Consider the following 25,522-nt stretch of genomic DNA (forward strand, 5'->3'; position numbering starts at 1 on the left):
GGGGGAACAAAAAAATAAAATAGATTAAGATCCTACCAGCAGAGACAGGCACAGGGGCTGTGGCATTGTTTGGGTGACTGGATTAGAAACAAAGAGCGGGCCTGAGTCAGGCCTTTTCATAAACGTGAGTGGGGCAACCCTGGCTTGGACCAAAGAAGCAGCTAGGAAGGTGAGCAGTTAAGGATGGGTTTGCTTTATGAGCAGAGCCAACTCTGTGAACCGATGGGCTAGGAAAAGGGAAAGTGGGGGAGGTAGGATGATCGTAGACTGGGGGTGGAGGGGAGAATGATCATAGACTCCAGTGTGTGCAGCTGTGGAGGAGAACGTGGGAAAGGTGGTGGAAGGATCTGATTTCACAAAGGGCGAGTAACTTGGAAGCAATTCCTTAGGTTTTGGGTCTTAAAGTTTTAATACGGCGCCTGAGCACTGTTTCAATGTAGAGCTGCCTAGTGCATGCTCGCATCTTAAACTGATAAAGAAAATAGGAAAGCCGTGGACATCTGCAGCCCACATGGCCCCATGAGGCACCACCTTCACATGACAACCCCCCCCCCCAAGACCCTACAAGTTCCCTGCCAAACGCTCAAGTTCTAGTTTCCAAAGGACCAGTGCAGTGTGCAGCATGCAGCATGATGCAGCCCATGTGGCTGAGAAACACCTTGGTCATGAAGTCAGCAGCAATAGCAACACTGATATTTATTCTTTTAATTGCACAGATGCAAAATATATGTCAAGTAAGTGTCATATGGATATTTAAAAAAAGTGTTTTTACCCTAACTCCTAATCTAGGCCAAGGTCAGAGGAAATGGCCTTGACACAGGAATAAGAAAGACCAGGGAATAAAAAAGATCCCAGAGGGGTGACTCAAAATGAATTGAGCCACCTAAGGCTACAAACTGAGAAGGATGAGTAAGAGGCCGGGCTGCCAGGCAGCTTCCTAAGTAGCCCAAATCACCAGCTACTGTATTTAATGGCTATAATTTGGAGGTAAAGCTGGTAACAATGGTTTATTTCTTTTCATGCACTGAAGTATATGTCTGTGAAACTTAACTGCATTTGGGGATTCCGAAAATGAGACTGTTTATAAACACACAGCGCAGCACTAAGAGCATATAACGACTGTGTCTCTTGCAAAGTAATTTAGTGGCAGTCACAGTGAGTTATAATGCGAGCTCTAGAGCTATCCTTGGACAGCAGCAAACCCTTCTCAGTCTGTGAGCCTTTATTCTTTTGCTCTTGCCCTTGCTTTCAGACTCTGAAATAAATAGTTCTTTCCACAGCAGAAATGGCCAGCGTGTCTAAGTCTCAACCAGAACCTGCTATTATGCTTAGGAGTCAAGGCTGCCGTTCCTCCGGATTTTCACAGCCACTAATCTTGTTGTTCCATTGCAACAACATTTCCAATGTCAGAGCAAAACCAAGAGGAGCAAGATATCCAGGGTCCACTTTTGTGTCACAGTTGACACGTTATACGTTACACGTCTATGCTATTGTCAAAATATAACACATCGACAGCAAACCCTGAAGCGATCCCAGTGTAACAGCAGGTGGGCTGTCAAGGGAGGGTCGAGGTTCACAGACCGAGACAGGTGACATTGAATCAACGCATCCAGCCAAAGGCAGGTGCAAACCTATCCTGTTACACTAAGGACAAGAGGCCAGGGAAAGAGAGGGAAATGCTTATACAAAAAAGCCATCATCTCAGACGGATATGATATATTACAATATATTATCCCTTATCAAATGTCTCCATCATATTGCCCCTGAGTTTTACAGCATATATTTTAAACTTAATTCTACATTCTGAACTGATGGCTAGCTTGCTAACTCCCTCAATTTGGGCTTTTAATTCAAAACTTGATGTCTTATACCCTCGTTTTCTATCTCAGATGACTTCACCCAACCATACACAGGAAATTTGAACACACGAATGTCAGGTCACAAACTGTACCAAACAAGAAAACAGAAAGCAAGGCGTCTCCTACCTATGGTTGTGATAACTGTACCAGCAAAGAAGAAAGAGCTTCCGAGGTCCCAGTGACTAACTTGATTGGAGCTGTTTCCTAAGGGGATAATCCCTGCATTTATTGCTGCCACTATTTGCTGCAAGTTTAAAAAGAGACTTATCAGTACATGGCAATCACACAGCGGCATCAAACATCTCAACTCCCACCCCAACAACAACAGATTACACACAAGGGATCGACTTTAAGACTTTGACTTTTGTATTTAAAAAGGGCTAAAGGATTAAAACTTTATTCTGAAAAATATAGTACCACTTAAATCATGAAAATTTTGGATTTCACAGCAAGTGAGGTGATTGGCGTGGAGCTTCTAATAGCATGCATTTCCGGCGTCTCTGCTGGCATGATCAGTAACATATTTGAACCAACACCTAAGCATATTAGTACTCTCTAGTAAGCAACATGGATTGGTTATATATTTAAATATCAGATTGCAGACTGCATTTAAATAATTCATAGTCCTTCATTAACATGCTTATGATTTCAGATATTAATAGTCATACCTAAGACTGGGCTCTCTACAAGAGCTAAAAGCATATTTCAAAAGATCTGACTGGGGTGAGAAAAAATTACCATGCAGCCTGTTAGTAAGTTATATCTATCCTGTTAGATCTACATGCCTGCAATTTTTATAGCCTAATACATTCTTCAAGAAAAATCAGCCAAAGTCTTCATAAGCAGTGCTCAAGGGGACCATAGAATCTATACATTCCTTGTGTATGCCCCCCAAGAGGCAGACTGGAAGACAGCAGGACGACCCCCTCTGGAAGTGTGAATGATGTGGATTACACCAGAAGACAATGTGTAGCCACAGAGAGGCACTACGGCGGCCAGACTGCATGTTTCTGCTGTGCTCAGAGAAGTAAGCTTTATTGTTTAGCTTTCAGATTTTAGAATCTGGAGGATTATTATTTGCTAGGTGAGAAAAAGTCAGGACAGCAGGCTTGTTTGCAGTGGCATTATGGTGACAAATCAAGGGAGAATAAAGCACACCCCAGAAATGTGAGCGCGCTCCACTGGCCGCTGGCTGATGGAGCAAGCGAGCACCCAAGACTGCAGTAGACTTCAAACCTCATTTCACGGCTGCTCACAACAGGCAGCCAATCTATAGATGAAAACGACAGTACTTGTGTGCAGAGGCAACCGAGTCATATTGTTATTCTTTATTTGACAAGGTATGTTCATTGTAAAAATGAAATTAAGAAAACAAGGAAAGATGATGAAAAGTTATTTCATAACACAGACATAATCACTGTTAATGTGATAAGCTGGGTACCCCTGAAAGTCACTTTTGTATATCCGTGCTATGTAGCCCAGGCTGGCCTTAAACTCTAGTCTGCCTCAACTTCCTGACATGTTGTCATTGCAACCACATCTGGTTCAATATACTTTTTATATAGCTAGATTCAAAAACTATGCTAAATGCTGAATTATCCACACTTACTTAATTATAATAACATGGTGATGAACAAAAAAGACTAATGCTAAGCTATTAATAACTTAATAATGTCCTTACTAGTAATATTACCCCCCTTGTTTCTATTACATAGTCTAGTACATAGGCAGATGCTGTTAATACACTGTATTATAAAATACTGTTTTGTAAATATACTTGGGTATAAATACTTCCCCGTTTCCTAACATGTCCCTGGGAGAAATTGCTAGAAATAAATTAGCCACATTAAAGGTTGTTAATATTTTATAACGCTGAATGGAAAATAGCCACTATGTATCCAGAAGACTTTATGACTGTCCCCCAACGATAGGCAAAGGCTTAGCAGTCATCCTAATGCTAATAACCCTTTATCTTCACTGCACAGATAACAAATGTTTAGATGATATATTCTTTATTGTGAATAATACTGGATACTAGTGTTCCACATTCTATTCCATGAATGAAAAAAGGATTCACATGCACACACGTGCACAGCATGCAATGCAGCTAGCTCCGAGGAAGCTAATTCTGCTTGTCTGTCACGTTCTTAGTACCAGATACTGAAGGTTCCTCTTCACTGTCACTCTCTGTAGCCTGATGGAGCAAACCTGCAACCCTGGCTACTCCAAGGGCTAAACAAAAAGGGTTGTGGAATTCAAGGCTTGCCTGAGCTACAGAGTGAGTTCAAAGCCATCCTGGGTAAAACAGCAAGACATTGTCTCAAAATTTAAAGATAAAAGGCAGAGAAGGAGAGAGGGAGACAGACTAGGGCTATAGCTTGGTACTTACGAGGCATACACTAAGGCTGGGTTATATCCCCAGCAGCAAGCACAGACAAAATTAAAAATAAAAATCACGTTCTTTGTAATTTTATGCAAATTTCGCTTCCACAGATCCAACATATTGTAAATGCTAGCCAGGCACAACATATACATCTATAACTCCAAGCAGAGGCAGGGGGATTGAGAACTCAAGGCTCAAGGCTAGGCTATATAGAAAGACCTCATATGCTTCTCTCTCGCTCCCCGTTTCTCTCTCTCCCCCTCCTCTTCTCCCTCTCCCTCCTCTCTTTTGCACACACTCTCAGCACACACAAACCCAACATTCACGTATTTAAAATACATAAAATCTGGAAAACAAGCAGCCCCATGGTGCTCTAAACTTCCTACCAAGGCCACTGCTTAAATCTTCACGTCATCTCAGGCGACACAGTTGGGGTGTGGTTCCATATTCCATACAGACCTAGATGATTAGTTTTAAAGAATCTACTTTTTTCCATTTTAAGTTAAAATTTATTCACCAGCGCTGACTGCACCAGTGTCTGTTTCTCATCTTTGTTTTTTTAACCAGGGCTTAAAAGATTTTAGTCTCAGAGCCATGTAACAGCCTCACCACTTACTGAAGAAATCAATAAGTTTTTATTTTGTATGTTTAAATTATAAACATTGATGTTTACTGCAGCACATAGTGAGAAGAGAGGCAGCTTTACGATTTTATAAATATTTTTAATACCTGCCTTAATACATGACAGATGTATCCTAACACACACTTCCACGGTCAATCTGTTGGGGCAGCCCATCACACAATCTCCAGGAAACTGTAGTGCACACAAATAAAACAGAACACAAAAGACAAAAACACCTTCCTGATACTGAAAAAAAAATTGCTTTGGGGACTGGAGAGATGGAGCAGTGCTTGAGAACACGTAAGGCTTTTGTAGAGGACCTAGGCTTGGTTTGTGCCACCTCAGGTGACTCACTCACAACTTCCTGTAACTCCAGTTCAGGGGATCTGACGCTCTCTTTTGGCTCCCTCAGGCACCTACACTCTCATGCACATACCCACATAAGACACATAATCAAATAAGTCTTTAAAAAATGAACAGCGATTGATTTGATATTGTCATAGGCAAAGAAGACCCTAGGGACCAAGTTGGAGAAGCATTGCTTGAACTCATTACTTCTGTTTGTTCAGATTTGTTTTCTACCTGGGGGAAAAGCTTGCTTCTGCATTATGGCCTTTTATCTCATGTTATTCAATAGCCATGCTCTATTGCTTTTCATCTTTTCATCAGAATTCCCACAACAAAATTGAATATGAACAATGAAACCAGCATCTTTCTCAAGACACCAGGCCAGTTCCTAGCACCCATGTCACAGTTCCAGGCCATCTGATGTCCTCTTCTGGACTTCACAGACACCTGCACTTACATCTGCATGCATCCAAAGTATAAAAATAAAATACATGTTTTGTAAACAAATCTTGATAAAAGGCATAAAGCTTCTGCTAAGAAGGTCCATTCCGGGACACAAATGTGCCTGTCGTAGACCAGTTCAGGTACCTCTCTTGGCTGCTACAGAAGGGCTGGGACACAGGTGACCAGGCTGTGCACCAAGGCTGCGAGTCGTTTTCAGAGTCTGAACCCATGGTGGCAACTGACACTTGTCACAGATCCTGCTCTGGGGATACCATTTCTTCCTCAAATGAGCTAAACAGGTCTTTGAACATATTTAAGATCGGAATAACAACAGAAAGTGCATAATAAGAGATGTGATTCTAATTAAACAGAAATCAAACAAAAAAGTTATTATTTCATATGCCCTTAATTCTAGTGAATCTGTAGGCTGTATGGCTTAAGCTGAAATTGGAAAGATGGCCCAGCAATTACAGGCACTGTGCTCTTCCAGACCTGGGTTCCGTTCCCAGCATGCACATCATGTCTCACAACTGTCTGTAACTCCAGCCCCAGGGGATCCAAACCCTCTTCTGACCTCAACTAGCAAACATACATGAGATTAACAAAGAAAAGGAAAAAGAAACAATGAGTGTGTCCCGTGAAAAAGGAGCAGAGCATGTGTGTTCAGTCCATTCCCCGTGGTTTAAGGAATGACGAGGGTCATAAAGGCATGACGGAAAAATCTTGGTCTCCAACAGTGTTGGCTTTAGAGCCAACATGCCTGAGCGAGACTGTGACTGCTCATTCTTGTGCTGTGAGAAATCAATGCAGCAATGCCTTCTGCCATATCGGAACTCTACCTGACTTTGGCATCAGATATTGGTGAGACACACGTTTCTTCCTGGGCCCGCAGGTTGGCACATCCTTAGAATTCAAGGGAAGCTTGTAGTCAGAGTATGCTTCTCCTACAGTGACGGCTAGCAAAGACGTCCATGTCACACATTCCTAAAGTGGCTATTCTTGGAAAAGACCCGAGGAGTGTACTGCTTTTAAATTGGTCTTACTATAAATTTAAAAATGAAAATGCTCCCCAAATCTGGTTATACTTCACCTGTGTTGCAGGTATGCCCCAATATGCCTACACATGCCGAGGCCAGAGAAGGGCTCGGGCATTCTGCTCCTTCACTGCCCGTCATTTCTCTGGACACGGGGTCTCTCACTGAACCTGGAGCTCACCACTTTTGTCTAGGCTAGACCCAGTGATCCTCCCACCTCTGTCCCCAAACAGCTCAAGGGTTCCAGGCTGCATAGCCGTGCTCAGCTTTTACATGGTACTGGGGATCTAAACTCAAATCCTCATGCTTGCTTGACAAGTGTTCTTAGCCCTGAGCCAGCCATTTCCCAGGCCCCACTTTCACCTTTTCCCACTCTGACTCTCGCGTCCCTCAGAACAAGACAGAAAGTCCTGAATGCCTTCTACAAATTCCTCCTGGAGTCATCATTAGTGCTTCATTTAAACAGAACAATACCTAAAACCCTGAAAGCAGGGCTGTATTAATATTTTAAACATTTAAGCAGACTTTTTAAAGTTTTATTTATGTGTTATGTGTTCCTGGGTGAGTTTATGTCTGGCCATCTGTGTGCTGATACCCACAGAGGCCAGAGGAAGGTGCTGGATCTTCTGTAACTGGAATCACAGGCACTTGTGAGCCTCCTCATGTGGGCGCTGAGAAGCCAAGTCCTCTGCACGAACTGGAAGCACTCTCAAATACTGAGCCATCTCCCCAACCCCAATTTGAGCATTTCAGTGAAAACATCTGTAGCCCAGTTGTTTGTTAGTAAGATGGTAATTGCCTCTTAGGGTGCAGCAATGATGTACAAAAAAAAAAAAAAAAAAATAGGTTCAACAGAAACTCCCCAACTGAGAGCTCAGGAATGATCCATTTGTTCCTTTTTACAAAGGATATTATCTCTAAGAAAATTGCTAACAATGGTAAAGCCATTTATACTGACAGGTGTGTGGTTAGACAGTTCCTTCAACATAAGCATTCTCCTGTCGGGTTTCTATAATGCATAATAATAGACTTTCATCTGCAGCCACTCGCTCTTGGGGAAACCATATCTACCTGAGAGATTCCTTGTATATATTTATTCATTATATATGTTATATATATATTACATATGTATTTTATAATATTCCTTATAAAAGGAATCAAGTTCCACACTCACAGTACCACATCACATCCCTGCGCCCACACAAGCAAGGCTGTTTTGAAAGCCTTGAAGGAAACCAAAATAATGCATGGCACCTGCATTGTCCACGACTTAGTGAGAAGGTAACGGCGGCCGCCACTGTGATTTATTGTTGCAGCATGAGAATAATCACACCTCCTCGGTGACACACAGTCATGCGGAGACACTACAGCCAGAAGCTGCAGGCTTAAGCACCTAGTCCTTCACCTCTGGTGACATGCCAGCATGGTGGTAGCCTGATTCTAGATGATCTTGAAGTTTGTCATTACAAAACCAAGTATTTCCCACAATATATTTCCATCATATTCTTTCCCCTCTTCCAACTTTCCTCAGGTATTCTCTACCTCCCTACCCACCCAACTTCATGGAGGTTTTATCTCCCTTAAAATAAAGAAAAAGGAAATCAAATGAACAAAACAAAACAATAAAAACCCAATGAGACAAAAAGAAAATAACGAAACAAAATGAAGCAAAACCCCACAAAAATAACAGAACGTGGAGTCCATTTGTGTGGGTCAGCTGTTACTGGGCATGCAGCCTGTCTTAGGGGGTGATGTGTATGCCGAGAAACACTGCATTGAGGAAAAGTGGTTTTCCCTTTCCCAGCAGGTGTCGATTGCCAACAACTTCTTGGGTAGGGCTGGGGCTTCATGTCTCCTTCCTCTTCTGCCTTCTCCATGCTCCATGCTGTGATTGTGTCTGCTCTGGACCTGTGCAGGCCTTGGACATGATGTCAGCTCTGCTCTGAGTCCTGGTGTCACTGGAAGATGCCACTGTCTTGAACTCGTCCACCTCCTCTGGCCCTTCCACTGTTTCTGCCACCTCTTCCACAAAGCTCTCGGAGACTTGCAGGGAGGTTGGTAGAGACATCCTACTTAGAGAAGTGCTTCAAAGTCTCTACTCCCTGCACACTGTCCAGCTGGGGGTCCCTGGGCTAATTACTCTCTTCTCAAAAAGGGAACTACTTTGAAAGACCATGCATTCCCCAGAGAGTATCTCAAGATGGACCTTGCTCTTTCAGGCTTGGACTCCCACACCACTGGTGGAGCCTGGGAAACCTTGAATGACATGTCGGAGCAATGAAGAAACTCTGCATTGGATTCCCCACTTCTGAAATTTGCTAGACACACTTGTGTAGAATGCTATTTCTAGACAGCCATGATGTGAGGAGGGCCTCCTCCGAGGCCAGGGGCAGTCCCCCTCGCAGAAGCCACTTCTCTGGCCACTATACACAGAGCAGAATGAGATCCCTCCAGTGGACAGCAGTACATGGCTTTACTTTAGAAAACAGAGACGGAACAGAAAGGTAGGGGAAAATATGGAGATGGGGAATGGAAGGGAGCCCCTTCTCTCTAGTCTTGTTGATTGACAGACGAGGAGCAAGGACTCCGGAGCAGTCAACAAGGCTCAAGGCCTTTCTCACTTCCCAGATTAAAACCCACGATTTCTAGGACTCTTACCAGAAGCCCCTGAGCATCCCTAGTGGGCACTGGCTTTACTCTGTCAGATGATAATCCCGCCCAAGGCATCTCAGAGGCATACGATAATCTCAACTCATCAAAAGGAAGAAATGTGGAGAAAAGATTCTTAGATGTAAGGACCTTTGAGATGTAAACATTAATACAGATGATCTGCAGCTCTCCCTTGGAGAGGCCACACACCTGCCTGACCATGCCCAGTCCCTTCCCTAAGTCTCTCTGTTAACCATCATGCTTAAAATTTATATCAAATATTTTTTAAGATATATTTTTATGTGTATGAGTGCTTTTGCCTATTTATGTTCAAGTGTACCAAGTGTGGCCCTGGTGTCCACAGAGACCAGAAGAGGATCCTGGACATCCAGGAACTGGAATTAAGGAAGGTTGTGAGTCACCGTAGGTGGGTGCTGAAAACTAAACCTGAGTCCTCTGCAAGAGGAGCAAGTGCTCCTAACCACTGAGCCATCTGTCAGCCCCACATATCAAAATATCTTTAATAATCCCCACCCATCTCTTCTTCACAATGGCTCTTCCCATTCGTGAAGACCAACAATCTGGTTTTACTTGCATTGCGGTCTCTAAAACGGTAGGGGAATCCCTCAGGCTGCTGCAGGCAACCAGGTGGAGATTTGGCTCCATTCCATTGCTGCTGGCAAAACCTCCCCCAAGCTGTATCCTTCACACCATGGAGAATAAGCCTAGGAGCCAGATCTATATTCCCCCTTTGCCCCTTCATGATATTCTGGCATTTGATGAAAAGCATGGCACTCCTGAGCGGGGTGATCTCCACAGTGCCCAAGTCCTGAACACCCTGAAGATCCTCCAGGGGAGCAGACAGCATCTTGACATCACATGGCACCAGCAATACACTTTTCAAAAATATTCTAGCTGTGAACTGAAGGTCCCAGAAATAAAACTACATCTGTGCAAAAGATTCTACAAAACCAACTAGTTGATTAGAGTCCTTGACCGTCAACAGTTGGGATGCTGCGGGTCCACAGTCACGTTATCTTGGGCCACCTTTGGTCCTTTCTTCAGCCATTTATTGCCAGCCTCTGTGTCTTATCCCACAACATGTCAACTGCTGATCAAGAGCCTTTGGATGTGCTCATTTATCAGACCTCCAGCTCCCACCAACCCCAAACTAAAAATCCCTCAGACTGCACCGAGACCTAGTACGCTAGGTTCCCTGCTTTGTTTTGAACTGCCTACATGATGTTCCCATGACTTTCCTTTGTTCTACAATGATTTTAAAAGCTATGAAATGACTTCCACTTTAGCATATGTTATCTGAGGAAGCTGAAACTGTGTTCCTGCCAGTGATCACTCACACACAGTTCTAGAATAAGCTCTCTCTCTTATTTGAGATGAGAGCTGAGCTTTGCATTGATACAACCAACAATAACTGGGTTGAAAGATATAAAATCACTAATATCTGAAATTTTGTGGCATGCAAGATGGCAACTTAAACCTGGCATGCAAAAGAGTAGGGTGGTATGTCAATGCACGGAGTCTAATGACATCATGCTTTTCCCTGCAGTGTGATGCCAGTTCCTGCAGAACTGACACTAATTCAAGTTAAAACTCATGTCCCTGGGAAAGTTATCTTCGTAAAATTCTCACTGGCTAATGAATTCTGGTGGAAAAGTCAAATTGCTTCCAATTTCCGCTCATATCTGATAAATCTTGATAATTGGGCATTGCATGTTCATGACTTGACATCAAATATTCCATTCTAATTTGCATATATCCCACCCTCTAATGGAAAGTGGGTTTGTCGCTCATCACATGAAATTTTGCTTTTCAGAAGTTGTATAGCCTTGTGGGGTGGGCACTTGTCTGGCTACCCCACCCTAAGTCCCAGGGATGTACATAATTTTAAAAAAGAAATAGAAACGCCACTGTTGTGTCTCATGTCCCACGTATATTCTGTAAGGAGGGTAATGTAAGTAATCTTTCAGTTTATTGATCAATATTAGAAACAATTTGAATAAAAATGCATTTCATATTTTGTTTTTAAAGGGGGCTTTGAGGAACAAGATGGCCCAAATTTAACCCTTTTGCGTAAAATGAAGCCTAGATCTTCGGACATGAGAAGGGCAGCCTTCGCTCTTCTAGGGAGGACGATTCTGCACAGACTCCAAAGCCACACTCAGGCTACCTTCTCACGACTTCCCCTCTATTTCAGGACTGTGCATTTGCAGGTCACAACTATTTTTATTTGGGCTAGTGAGGTAGGCGGCTTGTGTATTGCCCTCTTTGAAGTATGAGCTGAGTTGCTATTAGTAGAAACAGAACTTTAAAATCCAAGACAGAGACAATGGGGCTGGAGGTGGGTGTCATCAAAGGGCCAGAAGGGAACAGTGACACTGCTGGGGATCCCAGCTGCTTTCTCCGGGCATGTGCACCTAAGATCTTTAATGGTGGAAATAGTGTTGACTTGACTGGAGGCTCAGAAAACAGAGCACTGAAAAGAGAAATAACTCCTAGTCCCTAAACCAGAGTGGGTTTTGACACATACACATATTTAATTTTTAGTATCCGTAGCCCTTACATCTTTCTTCACCCATTGTTACACAGCATGGGCATGTTCTCAAGCATTTTAACATATTCACAGCTACTCCCTTTTCAGAAGTGATTTGCCTGCATGCATGAGGCCAGAGCAGGGCATCAGATTCCCTAGAACAGGAGTTACAGACAGTTCTGCGTCACCATACAGGGCTAGGAATTGAACCCAGATCTTCTGGAAGAGCAGCCAGTGGTCTTAACCTCTGAGTCATCTCAGAAGCCCCTAGCTCTGTTGTTGAGACCGGATCTCACTGTGTAGCTCTGGCTGCCCTAGAACTCAATATATACACCAGGGTGGCCTCTGTGTCGCAGAGTTCTACCTGACTCTGAAGAGCTGGGATTCTAGGGGTTATGTCACCCCTTTTCATAATGTTGGCATCTCCCCATTAACTGCAGGTAATCTATTTATACTGGATAATTCAGATACATTAATGCAATTAGTATCTGAGTGCCAGGGGTTGATGGAAAAGATGGCGTGTATATATAAATCAAGGGCTGAACTCCAGCCACTCAACAAAATGAACACAGTGTAACCAGAGAATAAAGACCCTTGAGTCTTTGCAAAGCTGATGAAGCTGGAAGAGCACAGATGAAGCACACGTGGGGGCAGAGGTGCCCTGACATGCACTCTCCCACTCTGCCTAGATGCCAGCGTGCTGTGTGGATTAATAATACTTATGGAATATTAAACGTTATCTTCCTGACCATTTTCCAACCCTGCTGTGTGTGGTGGTGGGGTTAACCAAAGAAAATGAAAAGAGGAGGAAGTGAAGAAAGAGAAGGGAAAACTGAGGAATACATAGAAGAAAAGCAGCCAGGACCCATTCAAGCAGCAAGGGAGAAAGGGCTCTAGAGGAGGGAAGAGGGCAAGCTACGGTCACGTGCTGTCCTAGGAGATCTCCTTAAAGACAGTCTTCAAAACAAGTGTGGGCGGCAGGAGAATGAAGCTGGGTGTCAGCAGCTAAGAACGTATTTTTATGATGTTTTGCGTACTGGGTGCTGCAACAACCAACATATATGTACATGTTATAGCGCCAAAGTCTAGGTTTCTAAACTGTTGAGAAGAAACAAGTTAAGCCGGGTGTGGCGCCGTGTGCCTGCAATCCCAGTGCTTAGCGGGTGGAGACAGGAGGTGTTTCAGCCAAAGGCCGACTTCGGCTACATAGTAAATACCAGACTTGCTGGGCTACACGAGACCATGTCTCAAAAGAAAATAAAGAGGAGGATTAATTATTAATCTAAAGTGTGACAAAGGAATCTTTACATGGCCAGTTAATGGCATGCACAGCCCTTCTCAAATTAGGAAAATTATATTTGCTTTGTCCAGTAGAAAGTCACTGATCTCTACCTATCCCACCTGACTGTCCAGTGCATTTTAGCCTGTGTATCTACAACAGAGCCATGCTTATACAAAAGGGCATCATCTGGCTGTATAGAGGTCATCATGGGAAAATAGTAAAGAATATATTCATGTTTCTGCAAAACAGTGATCTTTTCTAATTTATAGACAAATTGGCATTTCCCCTCCCCTTCTTGAACACATAACAACAATAACAAAAAAAAAATCACGGCTGTGAGTATGCTGGCAAGTTACCAGTAACAAGGAGACCTGTTAGCAAGACCTATATGTGAATCAGCAAATCCCTACCAGCCAAACCAGTCAGCAAAAGAAACAAAAAGGCTCTCCAGTACGATTGGCAGAGCCTGTTTCAGGGCAGGGAGAAAGTCTGTGTCGCATACCCCCACCCTGACCGGAATGACTCACTTCTGTCACCCAGCCTCTGGGCTTCAGAACCCCGGCACAGAGTCTTAGCACACTGCAGAGGACTTTCCCAGCAGTGCGCTAACACCGCAAAGAATAAGCAGCCTTCAAAACTCTTTCAGATGCTTACTTTTCCTGGCACAGAGTCACAAATCAAGACAGCAAAAATAATACCCAAAGGAAGAGCCTCTACCATTGTACTTCATACTCGTCTTGGCTTCTTAGCCTCTCTCCAGACATACCCAGCCACTCACCAATCCTGGGAAATACTAAACTGGTTGAGGCAACCCCAGTGAAACTCATAAGTGTGTCATACACACACACATATACACACTCATCAACCCCAGTGAAACTCATGGGTACATCATACATACACACACATACACAATACACACAAGTGTATATACACACACATCAACTCAAGTGAAACTCATAGGTGTGTCATACACATATATACACACGCATCAACCAAAGTGAAACTCATAAGTGTGTCATACATACACACATATACACACACAACAACCCCAGTGAAACTCATGGGTGCATCATACACACATGCACACACACACATACACACACACACATTTATATATACAAACATACCAACCCCAGTGAAACTCATAAGTGTGTCATACACACATACACACACATAAACAAACACATGTATATACACACACATCAACCCAAGTGAAACTCATAGATGTGTCATACATACACACATACCAGCCATAGCTCTCTCTCTTCTTCTCTCTCTCTCTCTCTCTCTCTCTCTCTCTCTCTCTCTCTCTCACACACACACACACATACACACACACACACATGCACGCGCACACACTTATAATATATGAAAGTAGAGGGAGTCTCATTGAGGATCAGCAGCAGAAGAAAGGGAAGAAAAGAAGGCACAGTGGGGGATGTGAACATGAGCAGCACACACTATGTACATGCCTGAAATGATTACAAAAGGCCAGTTGTTATGTATAAATCACATACATGTGCTAAAATAAGAACTCTATCTTGTGGAGAGACAAGGACTGAACAGAGCTTCTCCTACTTTCTCGAGGTCACGGAACAAAGCTCCCCATGTCACCTGTCTGGGAATTGTCACACAAACGTGCAATTAAACTCTTCCCTCAGGCAGCACCCAGGCTGACAGGAGAGCATCACCAGACAGCCACCAGTGCAGTAAATGCATCTGACACCTCTGCTCACACAGGGTACATAGGTCACTCCCATTCGCCTGACTGTCCATCCTTATTCATGCAAGGGTGCCAAGTTCAAGAGGATTTCAGCAGGATGATGAACAGTCCCCACTGTGGCAGGGGTAGAATTGTGGAAATCCCCTTGCTAAAGCCACTGATGGAGCCATCAGATACGACAGCCTGCCCGGGCATCTCAGCACGCTTTGCTTTCCTGCCCCCTCACCCCACAGCCACTGTCTGTTCTGCTGGAGAGACAGGAGACAGGTAGGGGACCTTAGAACTGCATGGGAGAGCCATGGAGGCCCAATCCTGTCTCGGCTTTGGTTTGCGTGGTTCTCAGCAGTTACCTACCCGGTCCTATTCATCCACGAGGCTGTGGCCCCAACACATCCCTTAGCACGCCATTTCCCCAGGGCTCTACCATGTTATAAATGCAAACCCCACCTAAAGAGGTAAGGTGCTAATGTCCGGTTTTTTCTCTTCTTTTGATTTCCAGAATCTAGACCGTTGGTGACCTTTAACCCTGCTTGGTCTTCAGTTCTCTGTACTCAGAAACCCAAAGTCTGTCAGCCTCAAGAGCCGACCACAGAAGCTGCTTGTTTTAATTACCACAGACAGTGACTATCGCAGATTTATTTTTCTAAGACACCTAAAATAATTTGAAATTGGCTTATGTATATCTACTCACAAACATCCTTATTTATTGTTTCTGAGTTGTTCATGCCATTATAACCCTAAACTTCAAGGAAGATGACACCAGCAAGACTGTGGGACAGGGGAGCGCCCCCTCTTCAGCCTCTCACTGATGCTGGACTCAGTAACATATCCACTCCCATTATAGGGAAGCAGGAGCCATGTAAGAGTCTCCTGCACCCTCGGAAATCAAAGAAAAATTCACAGTGCTTGCTTGTCATGGCCCACCAAACACAACCCCTAGTTCAGTTCTGGCCTACGAGAAAAACTTCCATTTCCCTTCTGCTCCATGAGGAGAGAGGGGGGACTCATGTGTATGTCGAATTGGTGGCTAACCAAAGAGCTGGCTTCTGTCACGGCTAACACGGAGCAATGAGTCCAAAGACCTGGGAAAGGCTAGTAATTGCTGGCCCACGAGCCTCCTGTAATCCTACAGAGAGACACTAGAGGGAGGAAGAGACTTGACGCTTGGGTTGGGGGGAAATGGGTCTATTTCTAGCTAATAATTTACAGGTGTCCAGTGAAGAGCATCCACTATGGTCTCAGGAGCTTTGGCTGGGTAGAGGAAGTAAGTCTTCCTGCGTAAGAACTGAGCTCAAACTCCTCCGAGGGGTGGGGTTATGGACTATATTGTTCAATGTGTAGGGGCCTTCATGAAAGTTACAAAGTACATAAAGAAAGAGGGAAACATGACCCAATCAAAATCGATGGGTGTTTAAGTAACCAGACATGAATACTCAAGAAACAGATGGGTATCAACCACCTGATAAAGATACAAAACCATCGACAGGAAGCTGTTTAATGAGATTAGGAAAACAAGAATTAAATAAATCATCGACAAAAAGATTTAAAACTATTTAAACAAGAAAGGACAACGATCGAGTCAGAAAGTTCACGAGAGATGTGTTCACGGCAGACTTCGTCAGGGTTGTGCAAGGGTGAGCTCAAAACAGTGTGTGTGCAATTATCCAGCCAGAGAAGAGAGAAAGAAGGAAAGAAATGCGGCAATCTCAGAGCTCTGTGAGACACCGTCAGCTGAATGAGTCGATGCCACATACAAAGGCTTTTGATAAAATCTGACAATATATTCAAGGGTAAAGAAGAGTAAAAGCTTGCCTGCTAAAATAAGGAGCAGGGCAAGGAGACCTATGCTCACCAATTGTGTTCAGATAGTACTAGATATCCTAGCTACAGAAATTGGGGAGAAAAAGAAATAAAATATCCAACTCAGAAAGGAAGTGGTGACGTTATCTCTGATGCTACAAACATTAAAGCTGGGAAGATGATCCCATGGGCAACATGCCTACCATAAAAGTATGGGACCTGAGTTCAGATCCCAGGCACCCTCAGAGAAGCTGGTGCGGGCGGAGACAGCCTCATCACAGGACCTTGACCGTCGGCCGGTCTAGCCAAGTGGTAAGTTTCATTCAGGGACCTTTATCAACAATCAGGTGTCAATCCTAGGGAAGAATGCACATGTCAACTCCTGACCTCCACCTCCCACCACACACACATGAACATACACACATAACAACAACAACAAAAGCAGACTGCAAAACCGCAGTGGTTTCCAGAGATTCTGGGGCACAAAAAGGTGAGGATCCTACAGAACACGGAGGGCTAGTGGGTAGAATAGTGGCCCAACTCTGCCTAACATTACCATGGTGCCCAATGGTGCTACATATGTGTCCAGATCACAGCGTGTGCACCAAAGTCAGCCCTGAGACAAACAATGAGTCTTCTTTATGACTATGTATGATGCAGGTTCAGCAGCAGCTACAGACGTATCCCATAAGTAGAAGACAGTGGCGATGAAGAGAGCCACACGGGGGACCTGGCATGTAGAGGAAACACCTGGCCTCCTCTCCTGTTGTGCTGCAAACTTAAAGTGTTCTATGACCCAGGCCTATTATACAGTTAAGTAAGGGAAGTATTTGGGGATGAGAAAGCAGAAAAGACATTTCCTAAATAAAATATGCCACATGGTACTGACACACAGACATATAGACAAATGAAACAGGACCCAGAGGTCCTCATAGTCCCACATTCATGTAATTAAATGATCTTTGGCAAGGATGTCAAAGGAGAAACCACTCTCTTTGACAAATAGTATTTGTAAAAGCAGATGTCTACATGCTAAGAATGATGCTAGACTCATGTTTTCTACTATGCCCAAACAGCAACTCTGGTCAAGAGAGTTAAGCCAGAAACTACAATACTCCTAGAAAAAAAATGCAGTCTTGACAAGATTGATTATATATATATACCAAATCCAAACAAAAAAATCAAAATTGGGCAAGTTGGTTGGACAATATTAAATTAGTTATTTCTAGAAGCTGGAGAGGTGGTTCAGTGGGTAGAATGTTTGCTGCCCAAGTGTGAGGACCTGAGTTCAGAACCAAGTACCAAGGTAAAAATCTGGGCCTGGCCATGCTCGAGTCAGTTACTCCAGGGCAGAGTGAGATGAAGAAGACAGGAGACCTCTGGGGCTTGCCGGTGCCAGCCTAGATCCAGGTACACACAGAGACCCTGTCTCAAGGGAGTGAGGCAGGGAACACTTGAAATTTTCCTCTGGCCTCTACTCATGTGCCCAGGAATGAAAAGCAATTTACATCAGAAAAGAAAATATTCTCAAATCCAGTCTAGATAAGAAACTCATAGCAGGCAGTGGTGGCACACGCCTTTAATTCCAGCACTCGGGAGGCAGAGGCAGGTGGATCTCTGTGAGTTCGAGACCAGCCCAGGCTACAAGAGCTAGTTCCAGGACAGGCTCCAAAGCTACAGAGAAACCCCGTCTCAAAAAAAAAAAAAAAAAAAACAAAAAAAAAAAAACAAAACAAAAAAAAAAAAAACAAACCCTCATGCTACTCAATAGCAAAGGATTTTAATGGGCAAAGAGTTAAATAAAGAATTCTGCAGAGAGAGCAGACATGCAAGTGAACGAGATGTTTTACTTTGTTTTATTTTAAGACAGGCTCTTGTATATGTAGACCAGGTTAGCTTCTTTATACAGTGCTGGGGCTCAAACCTAGGGCTTTGCCACACTACCCAAACACTCCACCTACCCAGCTGAAACGGACCTGTTCACCATCACTATCAGGAAACCACAAATCCAAATCACAGCAAGACTGTTCTGCACACCCCCCTTGGGGAAGCTGTCGTCAAATAGCAGAAAATAAGTGTTGATGAGGATAAGGGCTGTCTGGGCCTGCGTAGGAGCATCAATGACACAGCTTCCATGGACAAGAGAATGACCTGATCGATCAACATCACTTTTGTCTATTGAGTCAGAAAACTTAGAGTCTCAAAGAAGTATGTACTCTGTCATGACCACAGCAGCATTACTCATGACTGTCCAACTAGGTGGAAAGAAACATAAATGTCTACTCATAAACAGATTAAGGAAATGGGGCATATACATGAAACAGATTATTTACTGCTTTACAACAGAAAGGCCTGTCATATACTACCATGTGTATGACCTTTAGGATGTCACATAGGATAAGTGTGTTTCCATATACAAGAGACATCTAATGTGGTCAAATGCATACAAGCAGAAAGCTGAGTAATCATACCCAGAATCTGAGGTCATGGAGAAAGTGGGGAACAGGCTGATTGGTAGGTGCAGAGTTCCAGCCTTATAAGATGAGAAATTTCTAGAGATCCGCCATGGAACAATGCCCATATAAAAATGCCCATGCAATCCACAATGTTAACTATACACTCAACAATTAACAGGTTAGATTTCATATCATGTTTTTTACCATAAGTTAAAAAAATATATTAAATGTCTAGGCATTTAAAAGAACTATGGTACCTCTATTAAATGATATACAGCAAAGTCATCTAAAAACATTTCTATAATCTATGGTAAAGACTAGGGTGTACATTCATGATACAATGCAAGCTGAACCAGTCATGTTATGAAATAATATGTGTAATAAAATAATTTATAAAAGGGGAATATTTCATTGTCCTATACAAGGCAGAGCTAATTACATAGTAAGCCTTCAATAAATAGATTCAAATTCCCCTTCTAGTGCTGGGAGTGGACTGAACCCAAGGTTTTGAGCACACTCCACAAATGCTGTACTTCTTTTTAATATATATACATCTTTATGCATGGGCTCAGCGTGTATCTCAGGTTGCCCTGATCTCACTATATAGCTCAGACTGTTCTCCTGCCTCAGCATCCTGCTAGCAATATTTTTAACTTCTTGGGAGATTCATTCATGTTCAGAGAAAAAACACTAAATTTTCTCACTACTCTACTGATGTATGTTGGGTTTACTATGCTTAATTTATTAAATCTTTGTGACTAAAATTCTATTTATAGCTTCATCTGGTGACTGGGGCGGGGGGGGAGGGGGAATGGGAGCCTTTACAAAGACATGCCCTCAGATACTTCCCTCCAGTTCAAGCTCTTCCAGAGTACTATGAGCTGAGAATTTTCCTGGCTCAGCAATAGCCAGAGGACATCAAGCAACTCCGCTGCGGTGACTAATTCAAGACAAAGAATGACAGGGAGAGGTCAGGGCAGACTGCCTCTCAGGGTGGAGAATACAATATATGGATTACTTTCTTCAGAGAAATGTGTGTGTCAGGATGGCGACCTCTGGTCCTAGATAGCCGGTTCTATTTATAGAATAGCAACGAAGACAGGGCCAGGGCTGGGGTTGGAGAAACCCAAAGTCACAGATATGGTGTCTGTTCCGTCCCCAGTAGTGCGCTCCTGGGAAAATGCAACCCACTCGCTTTGTCCATTCTGAAAGGACGGAGTTGATAAGACAAGCACGACTTTAGATCCCCAATCTAAAAACTACTCCTTAATGCCGTATGCAGCCAATCTAAAAGGTTCTCTAAAAGATTTGCTGACAGACTTTGTGTTTTCCTTGGACTCTCCACCTATCAAATTCTGTTGCTATTTTTGCTTGTATTCTGCATTTCCTTTCAAACTCAATGACACACGTCTCGGTTTGGCTCCTTTGTAAGATCAGCTCTCGTTACCTTTCTGATGTAAAGCTTGCCTGAGGTGTGTAATGTTATATCAGGGAAGGACCACAGCACCTAAGAGACACACACGCCTACAGGAACGCACGCAGCAGCTGCCTGTGACTCAGGCGTCCTGAGTAACGCAGCCAGCACAGCTGAGTTCCTGTCCTGTCAAAAAATACTGATTAGCATAATAGCACTCAACAGCTGCCCCAGAAAAACGGGCCTCTGGAATGACAGCATTATTACAAAATAACATCCTTTACAACATTAATTAAACAAAATTATTTAAAATTACCCTCATGAAATGGATTTTCAGGCCTGCTCAAATCAAGAGCCAAATGTCACTGTCTGGTACCACACCTTCCAGAAATGAACATCAAGGTGAGAACTTGGAACGTGCTCAACAGAGAAAAGACATCCACATGTATTAAAGATAATCTTTTGGTGGCGTGACAACAGTAACAAGCCCATAAAAATCCATCCTGCAGGAACATTTAAACAATAATCTCCTAAAGGTGAGATCTATATAGGTCTTTTATCTCAAACAGGTGTTGGAGTTTAGTCTGAGAACAATTGAAACGGAAGCAAGGACGCTACTACGTAGAGTCAGCAGAAAACAATTTCTAGTGATTGTACACATAAAAATTATCTTGGTCTTTGGGAATCCTGGACATGTTAAACTCGGCATTTCCTACCAGCTTCAAACTCTAGCCAGCTGCCCTCTTCCTCCCGGATACTTTTCCCAGCAATATCCCTGTGACCTCAGTATCTCTTCCAGAAATTTCACTTACTTCCTGTTATCCTAAAATCTGTCCCCCTCTCATGCCCAATCCTTCAAAATTCTTTACAAACCCAACTTTCATTATCATTTTTCTAACTATACTTCCCTTTTAATTCCACTAAATCCACAATGGACCATGTATTGCTCACTGGACAATTGTGGCGTAATTAATTGCCTGTTCCTTTCTGATGGTAAATGTATTTACTTCCCGTTGTCATTAAACCTTAGCCAACGCTACCAAGGTCTACAGAGAGGAGGCTGGCCTTCCCTCCTCTTCTTTGCTAGGCCGCCCTGGTCACAGTAGAGGCCTGATCACCCCAGCAGCATATATGTACAAGACCTCAAACAAGACAGATGCTCTGGACTTAGCCTGGCCACCCTCCCTTCCTGAGCCACCCTCCACCAGCTCTTCACACACTTCGCTCTTTCTCAGCCAAATTCTGCCTTGGAGAGAAGCTTCCAGAGGGTGACCTCTCCAGAAGAGGCCCGTCTCCATCATTCTATCCCTTCTGACAGTTGTCCAGTCTTCATGGCATTATCAGGTCATGACATGACCTCATGTGGGTGGTAATGTGCTGACTTTTACTGTCTCTTCTTGGCATAGCAGCCACACAGGCACGAGTTTTGACTTCTCGCTTTCTATGAGCAGATGGCCACAGCAAGCATCTTACCTTGGCTCTCCTTTACAGCTAATCTGCTGTCTGAACATGATGCATAAATGCAAAAAGGTTGTTGAACAGGGCTTTAGAACGAGAATTCAGAATGTTCAATATGCCTTTAAATATTCAAATAATCTAAATTCAAAAAATGGTACAAATTACTCCCTTCCTTTCTTGTATGTATGGTGTTCATACAAGACTAAAAGTCTACCTATGGCCAGTCATGCCACTCGGGATATGTCCAATATCATATGAATATGATTCTGAGCAATGACTTATTGTAACTTCGGCCAACACAATGTTATTTAGCAATGACCAGAAATACTTACCTGTAGCTTGTTGGGCACGGGAGGGCTTGGGCAAAGTTTGGGAGAAACTGAAAACACCTCTGACTCGCTGATCTCCTGAGAGGCAGGAGAAACGGGTGTTCTAAGAAAGCATCATTTTATCTCAGTAGAACAGGAAGTTAGAATTGAACCCTGAAGCCCCGATTTCCATGTGAATCCTTAAGGTTCACATGTGAACTTTTATTTTCTATGAAAAAATATGTGAATCTCCAAAACCAGCAACAAAGTCGAAGCCACCTGAAGTGCCTCTGTGAGGACACCTGCTGCCATTGCTGAACATATTGTCCAAGCTTCTCTCTGGCTAGTCTGAGGAAAACAAGAAAGACCTTCCTTTACCAACAGAAATCAAAAATACAGGAACACTAAAGCATCTAATAAATACAGTTTTCTATCTCGTCTGCTTGAGGTGTGGGGCTGGGAAATCTATTTGGACATCCCAAACATGCCACTATGTTGGGGACACCCCACAGCAAAGACTGACTCTCGACTGGAGACTCCTGAATTAACAGGATTGTTGCTGCTGAAGGACCAGAGTGTGGAGGAGGAGAGAGCTGGCTTCATCTTTATTCGTCAATCTCAGAATCCACTGCCCTGGAGCCACTAGAGCACGTGGTACTGAAGCTACACAACATCCTAGGAAGGACATCATGCTCTCAAATCATTCCTCCGGGCCCTCAACAAAGGGAACAGGAAAGATGCTTTATCTGCCCAAAAGGAACATGGCCTGTTTTAGCAATTATGAGTTATTGATGAGTCCCACTGTGTCCTCCATGAAAGCTTTAGCAAAATAGGGAGAACAGATGCATCACTGTAGGCGTCTAGAGTAGCCAAGACACCATAGTGGGACCTTACAAAGGGACAGTGTGAGGACTGAAGCTGCTTTCCCTACAGTGTGCCCTACCACAGTCCACATCTACTGAGGTGACAAGTATCACCTTACTCCCATGGCTTCCCTGCACTGCTCTGTTGCCAGAGTCCACACCATACATTACACATATATAAACTTCTAGTAAATTCTGCCCCCTTGGATTGTCTCCATAAATCAGAAACATGAACTTTTTCACCTGGCAGGGCATCAGTGCTGGCCTCAGTCTATACCTATACAGGCTGAGAGCTAGGACTGCTTGCCTTAGAGCACAATAAATGATAAGGAAGTCACGGTTTCCTTGGAAAGCTCAAAGCAAACTCCAGAGAAGTCACAAACAGCTCAAACGTGTGGAAGTCTACCCAGTCCCAGGGTGGTTTAGAGCTCTGCACAGAAACAGTCCACCCACCAACCGAAGGTGACAAGAGAGGGTGACCTGGGACAGGATGAGCTCAATCTGCAGCGTGTAAGTGCCATAAAGAGACAGCCTGCTACCCTATGAGTGATCACGTCTAATGAGAGCATGCAACTATGGACTGGCAAAGATGGTTCTTCATGGTTAAGATCAGAGAGAGATGAAGGGGTGACCCTAAGTGCACACTTAGCCTGGGTGCAACCCCGAGTCCCATGTCCAGCTTCAGAAAAGAAAAAGAAACACAGGGGGATGTAACAGATATACGTGTATATGTGGGGAGGAGCGTGGCTGAACACCTGTTCATGATATTTTCAATTAAAATTGAGAAACATCTTTAAGATGGTGAAATGCCAAACATTATGAAAAAAATTAAAATCTCACAAGCCAAAGAGAAACATAAATGACAACAGGCTTCATCCTGCTCAGGTGAAAACTATAGACTCAAAGAGAAATCTCCCCTGGTGGAACATCACTGAACTACCTTAGAAGAAAGCTCTAGACCCCATGAATCTGCCCTAAGACAAGAGTTCAGCAATGCCAATGTGCAATATAAGAGGTGAGGAGACTAGAGAGACGGCAGGAGGATAAACAAAGGAAGGGAAGCTGGAGTGAGGGCTTAGCATCACCAAGCCTGATAACCTGAGTTCCATCACTATAGACACACGATGGAGGGAGAGGACAGTCACCTCAGCACGCGCATGTGCCATGACACAGACAGGCTGGCCAACAGAGATGCACGCGCGCGCGCGCACACACACAGAGCAGGGGCGTGGAAAGGAAAAAGGAAGCAAAAATCCACCCTTGTACCTGCACTAACTTAGGATTCTTTGGAATTCTACCCACAGCTCTAACCAGCACCTAGCCAATTTTAACTGAATAGAACATGGCCCTAAAAGAGACAGCCAAAATAATCAAGGGACACAACAAAACTAAGGATGAGATCAGAAGGACAGGCAAGAAGCAACGTTAGCAGGGCCATTGGCACCCCATGAGTTAAAGCAGAAGATTCCAGCTGTAGAGCTGAAAGAAGCCAGCAGCTGCCATTCATCCCTCAGAAAATGCCCTTGGTGCTGCCACAGGTTCAGTTCCTCCCTGCACCACTTACACAAATGAGTCGCTTGGACTCAATTCCTGTGGAGAAATCTAAAGTCACATCGCCTGTCCCAGATTCTACAGTTCACTTTAGAAGTATCAAACAGGAGCCTCACAATCCCAGTCAAATCCTCACAGGAATCTATATTCTCACGGACTTTTTAAGTTTAGCAATGAAACCAGGGCAAAGAATCCAGCAAGAAACAAAATAATCCCAGATGCTCCCAACACATACTCACACACACAATAATACACACAAATGGGCACACGCCAACACACACATATATTCACAGGCACAATACACACACACAGGAATGCACAAACCTAGGCCCACAGCAACACATGCAAACATATACTCACAGGCACACACAGGAATGCACACACACAAGCACAGAGCAACACACACAAATGTATACTCACAGGCACACACAGAAATGTACACACAGGCACACAGCAACACACGCAAATGTATACTCACAGGCACACACAGGAATGCACACACACAGGCACACAGCAACACATACAAATACATCCTCCCAGATGCAAACACACAGTTTTCTTGATAAATATGTATTCACAAAACAGAGATAACCACCAGCTGCTTAAATGTTGAAAGAGACTGAGGGGAGGAGAAAGGGAAGGAAAGGGGACAGGGGAGTGGAAGGCAGGGAGAAAGAACATGTCTGGAATTCCCAATAAGAGAAAAAGAACAGTGGCTCTCAGTGTATGCGTCCTTGGTGCCGTGGAATCTGTGGGGACACCGTCTCCAGCTCTTCC

General features: G+C 43.8%; 1 protein-coding gene across 5 annotated transcripts in view; it reads right to left on the bottom strand.

The window, feature by feature from the left end:
• Kcnk2 (potassium two pore domain channel subfamily K member 2) overlaps positions 1-25,522 on the bottom strand; it is a 192,238-nt gene that overhangs the window by 93,099 nt on the left and 73,617 nt on the right. For 4 of the 5 annotated variants that reach the window (XM_057770541.1, XM_057770542.1, XM_057770543.1 and 1 more), the window contains exon 3: positions 1,986-2,103. The exons of the other annotated variant lie outside the window; for it this stretch is intronic. In XM_057770541.1, the coding sequence (XP_057626524.1) occupies positions 1,986-2,103 (118 nt within the window). The remainder of the gene's footprint in view (positions 1-1,985; positions 2,104-25,522) is intronic. 5 annotated transcript variants of the gene reach the window in all.

The sequence above is a fragment of the Chionomys nivalis genome, chromosome 5 (genome assembly GCF_950005125.1).
Source record: "Chionomys nivalis chromosome 5, mChiNiv1.1, whole genome shotgun sequence".
Lineage (NCBI taxonomy): Eukaryota > Metazoa > Chordata > Mammalia > Rodentia > Cricetidae > Chionomys > Chionomys nivalis.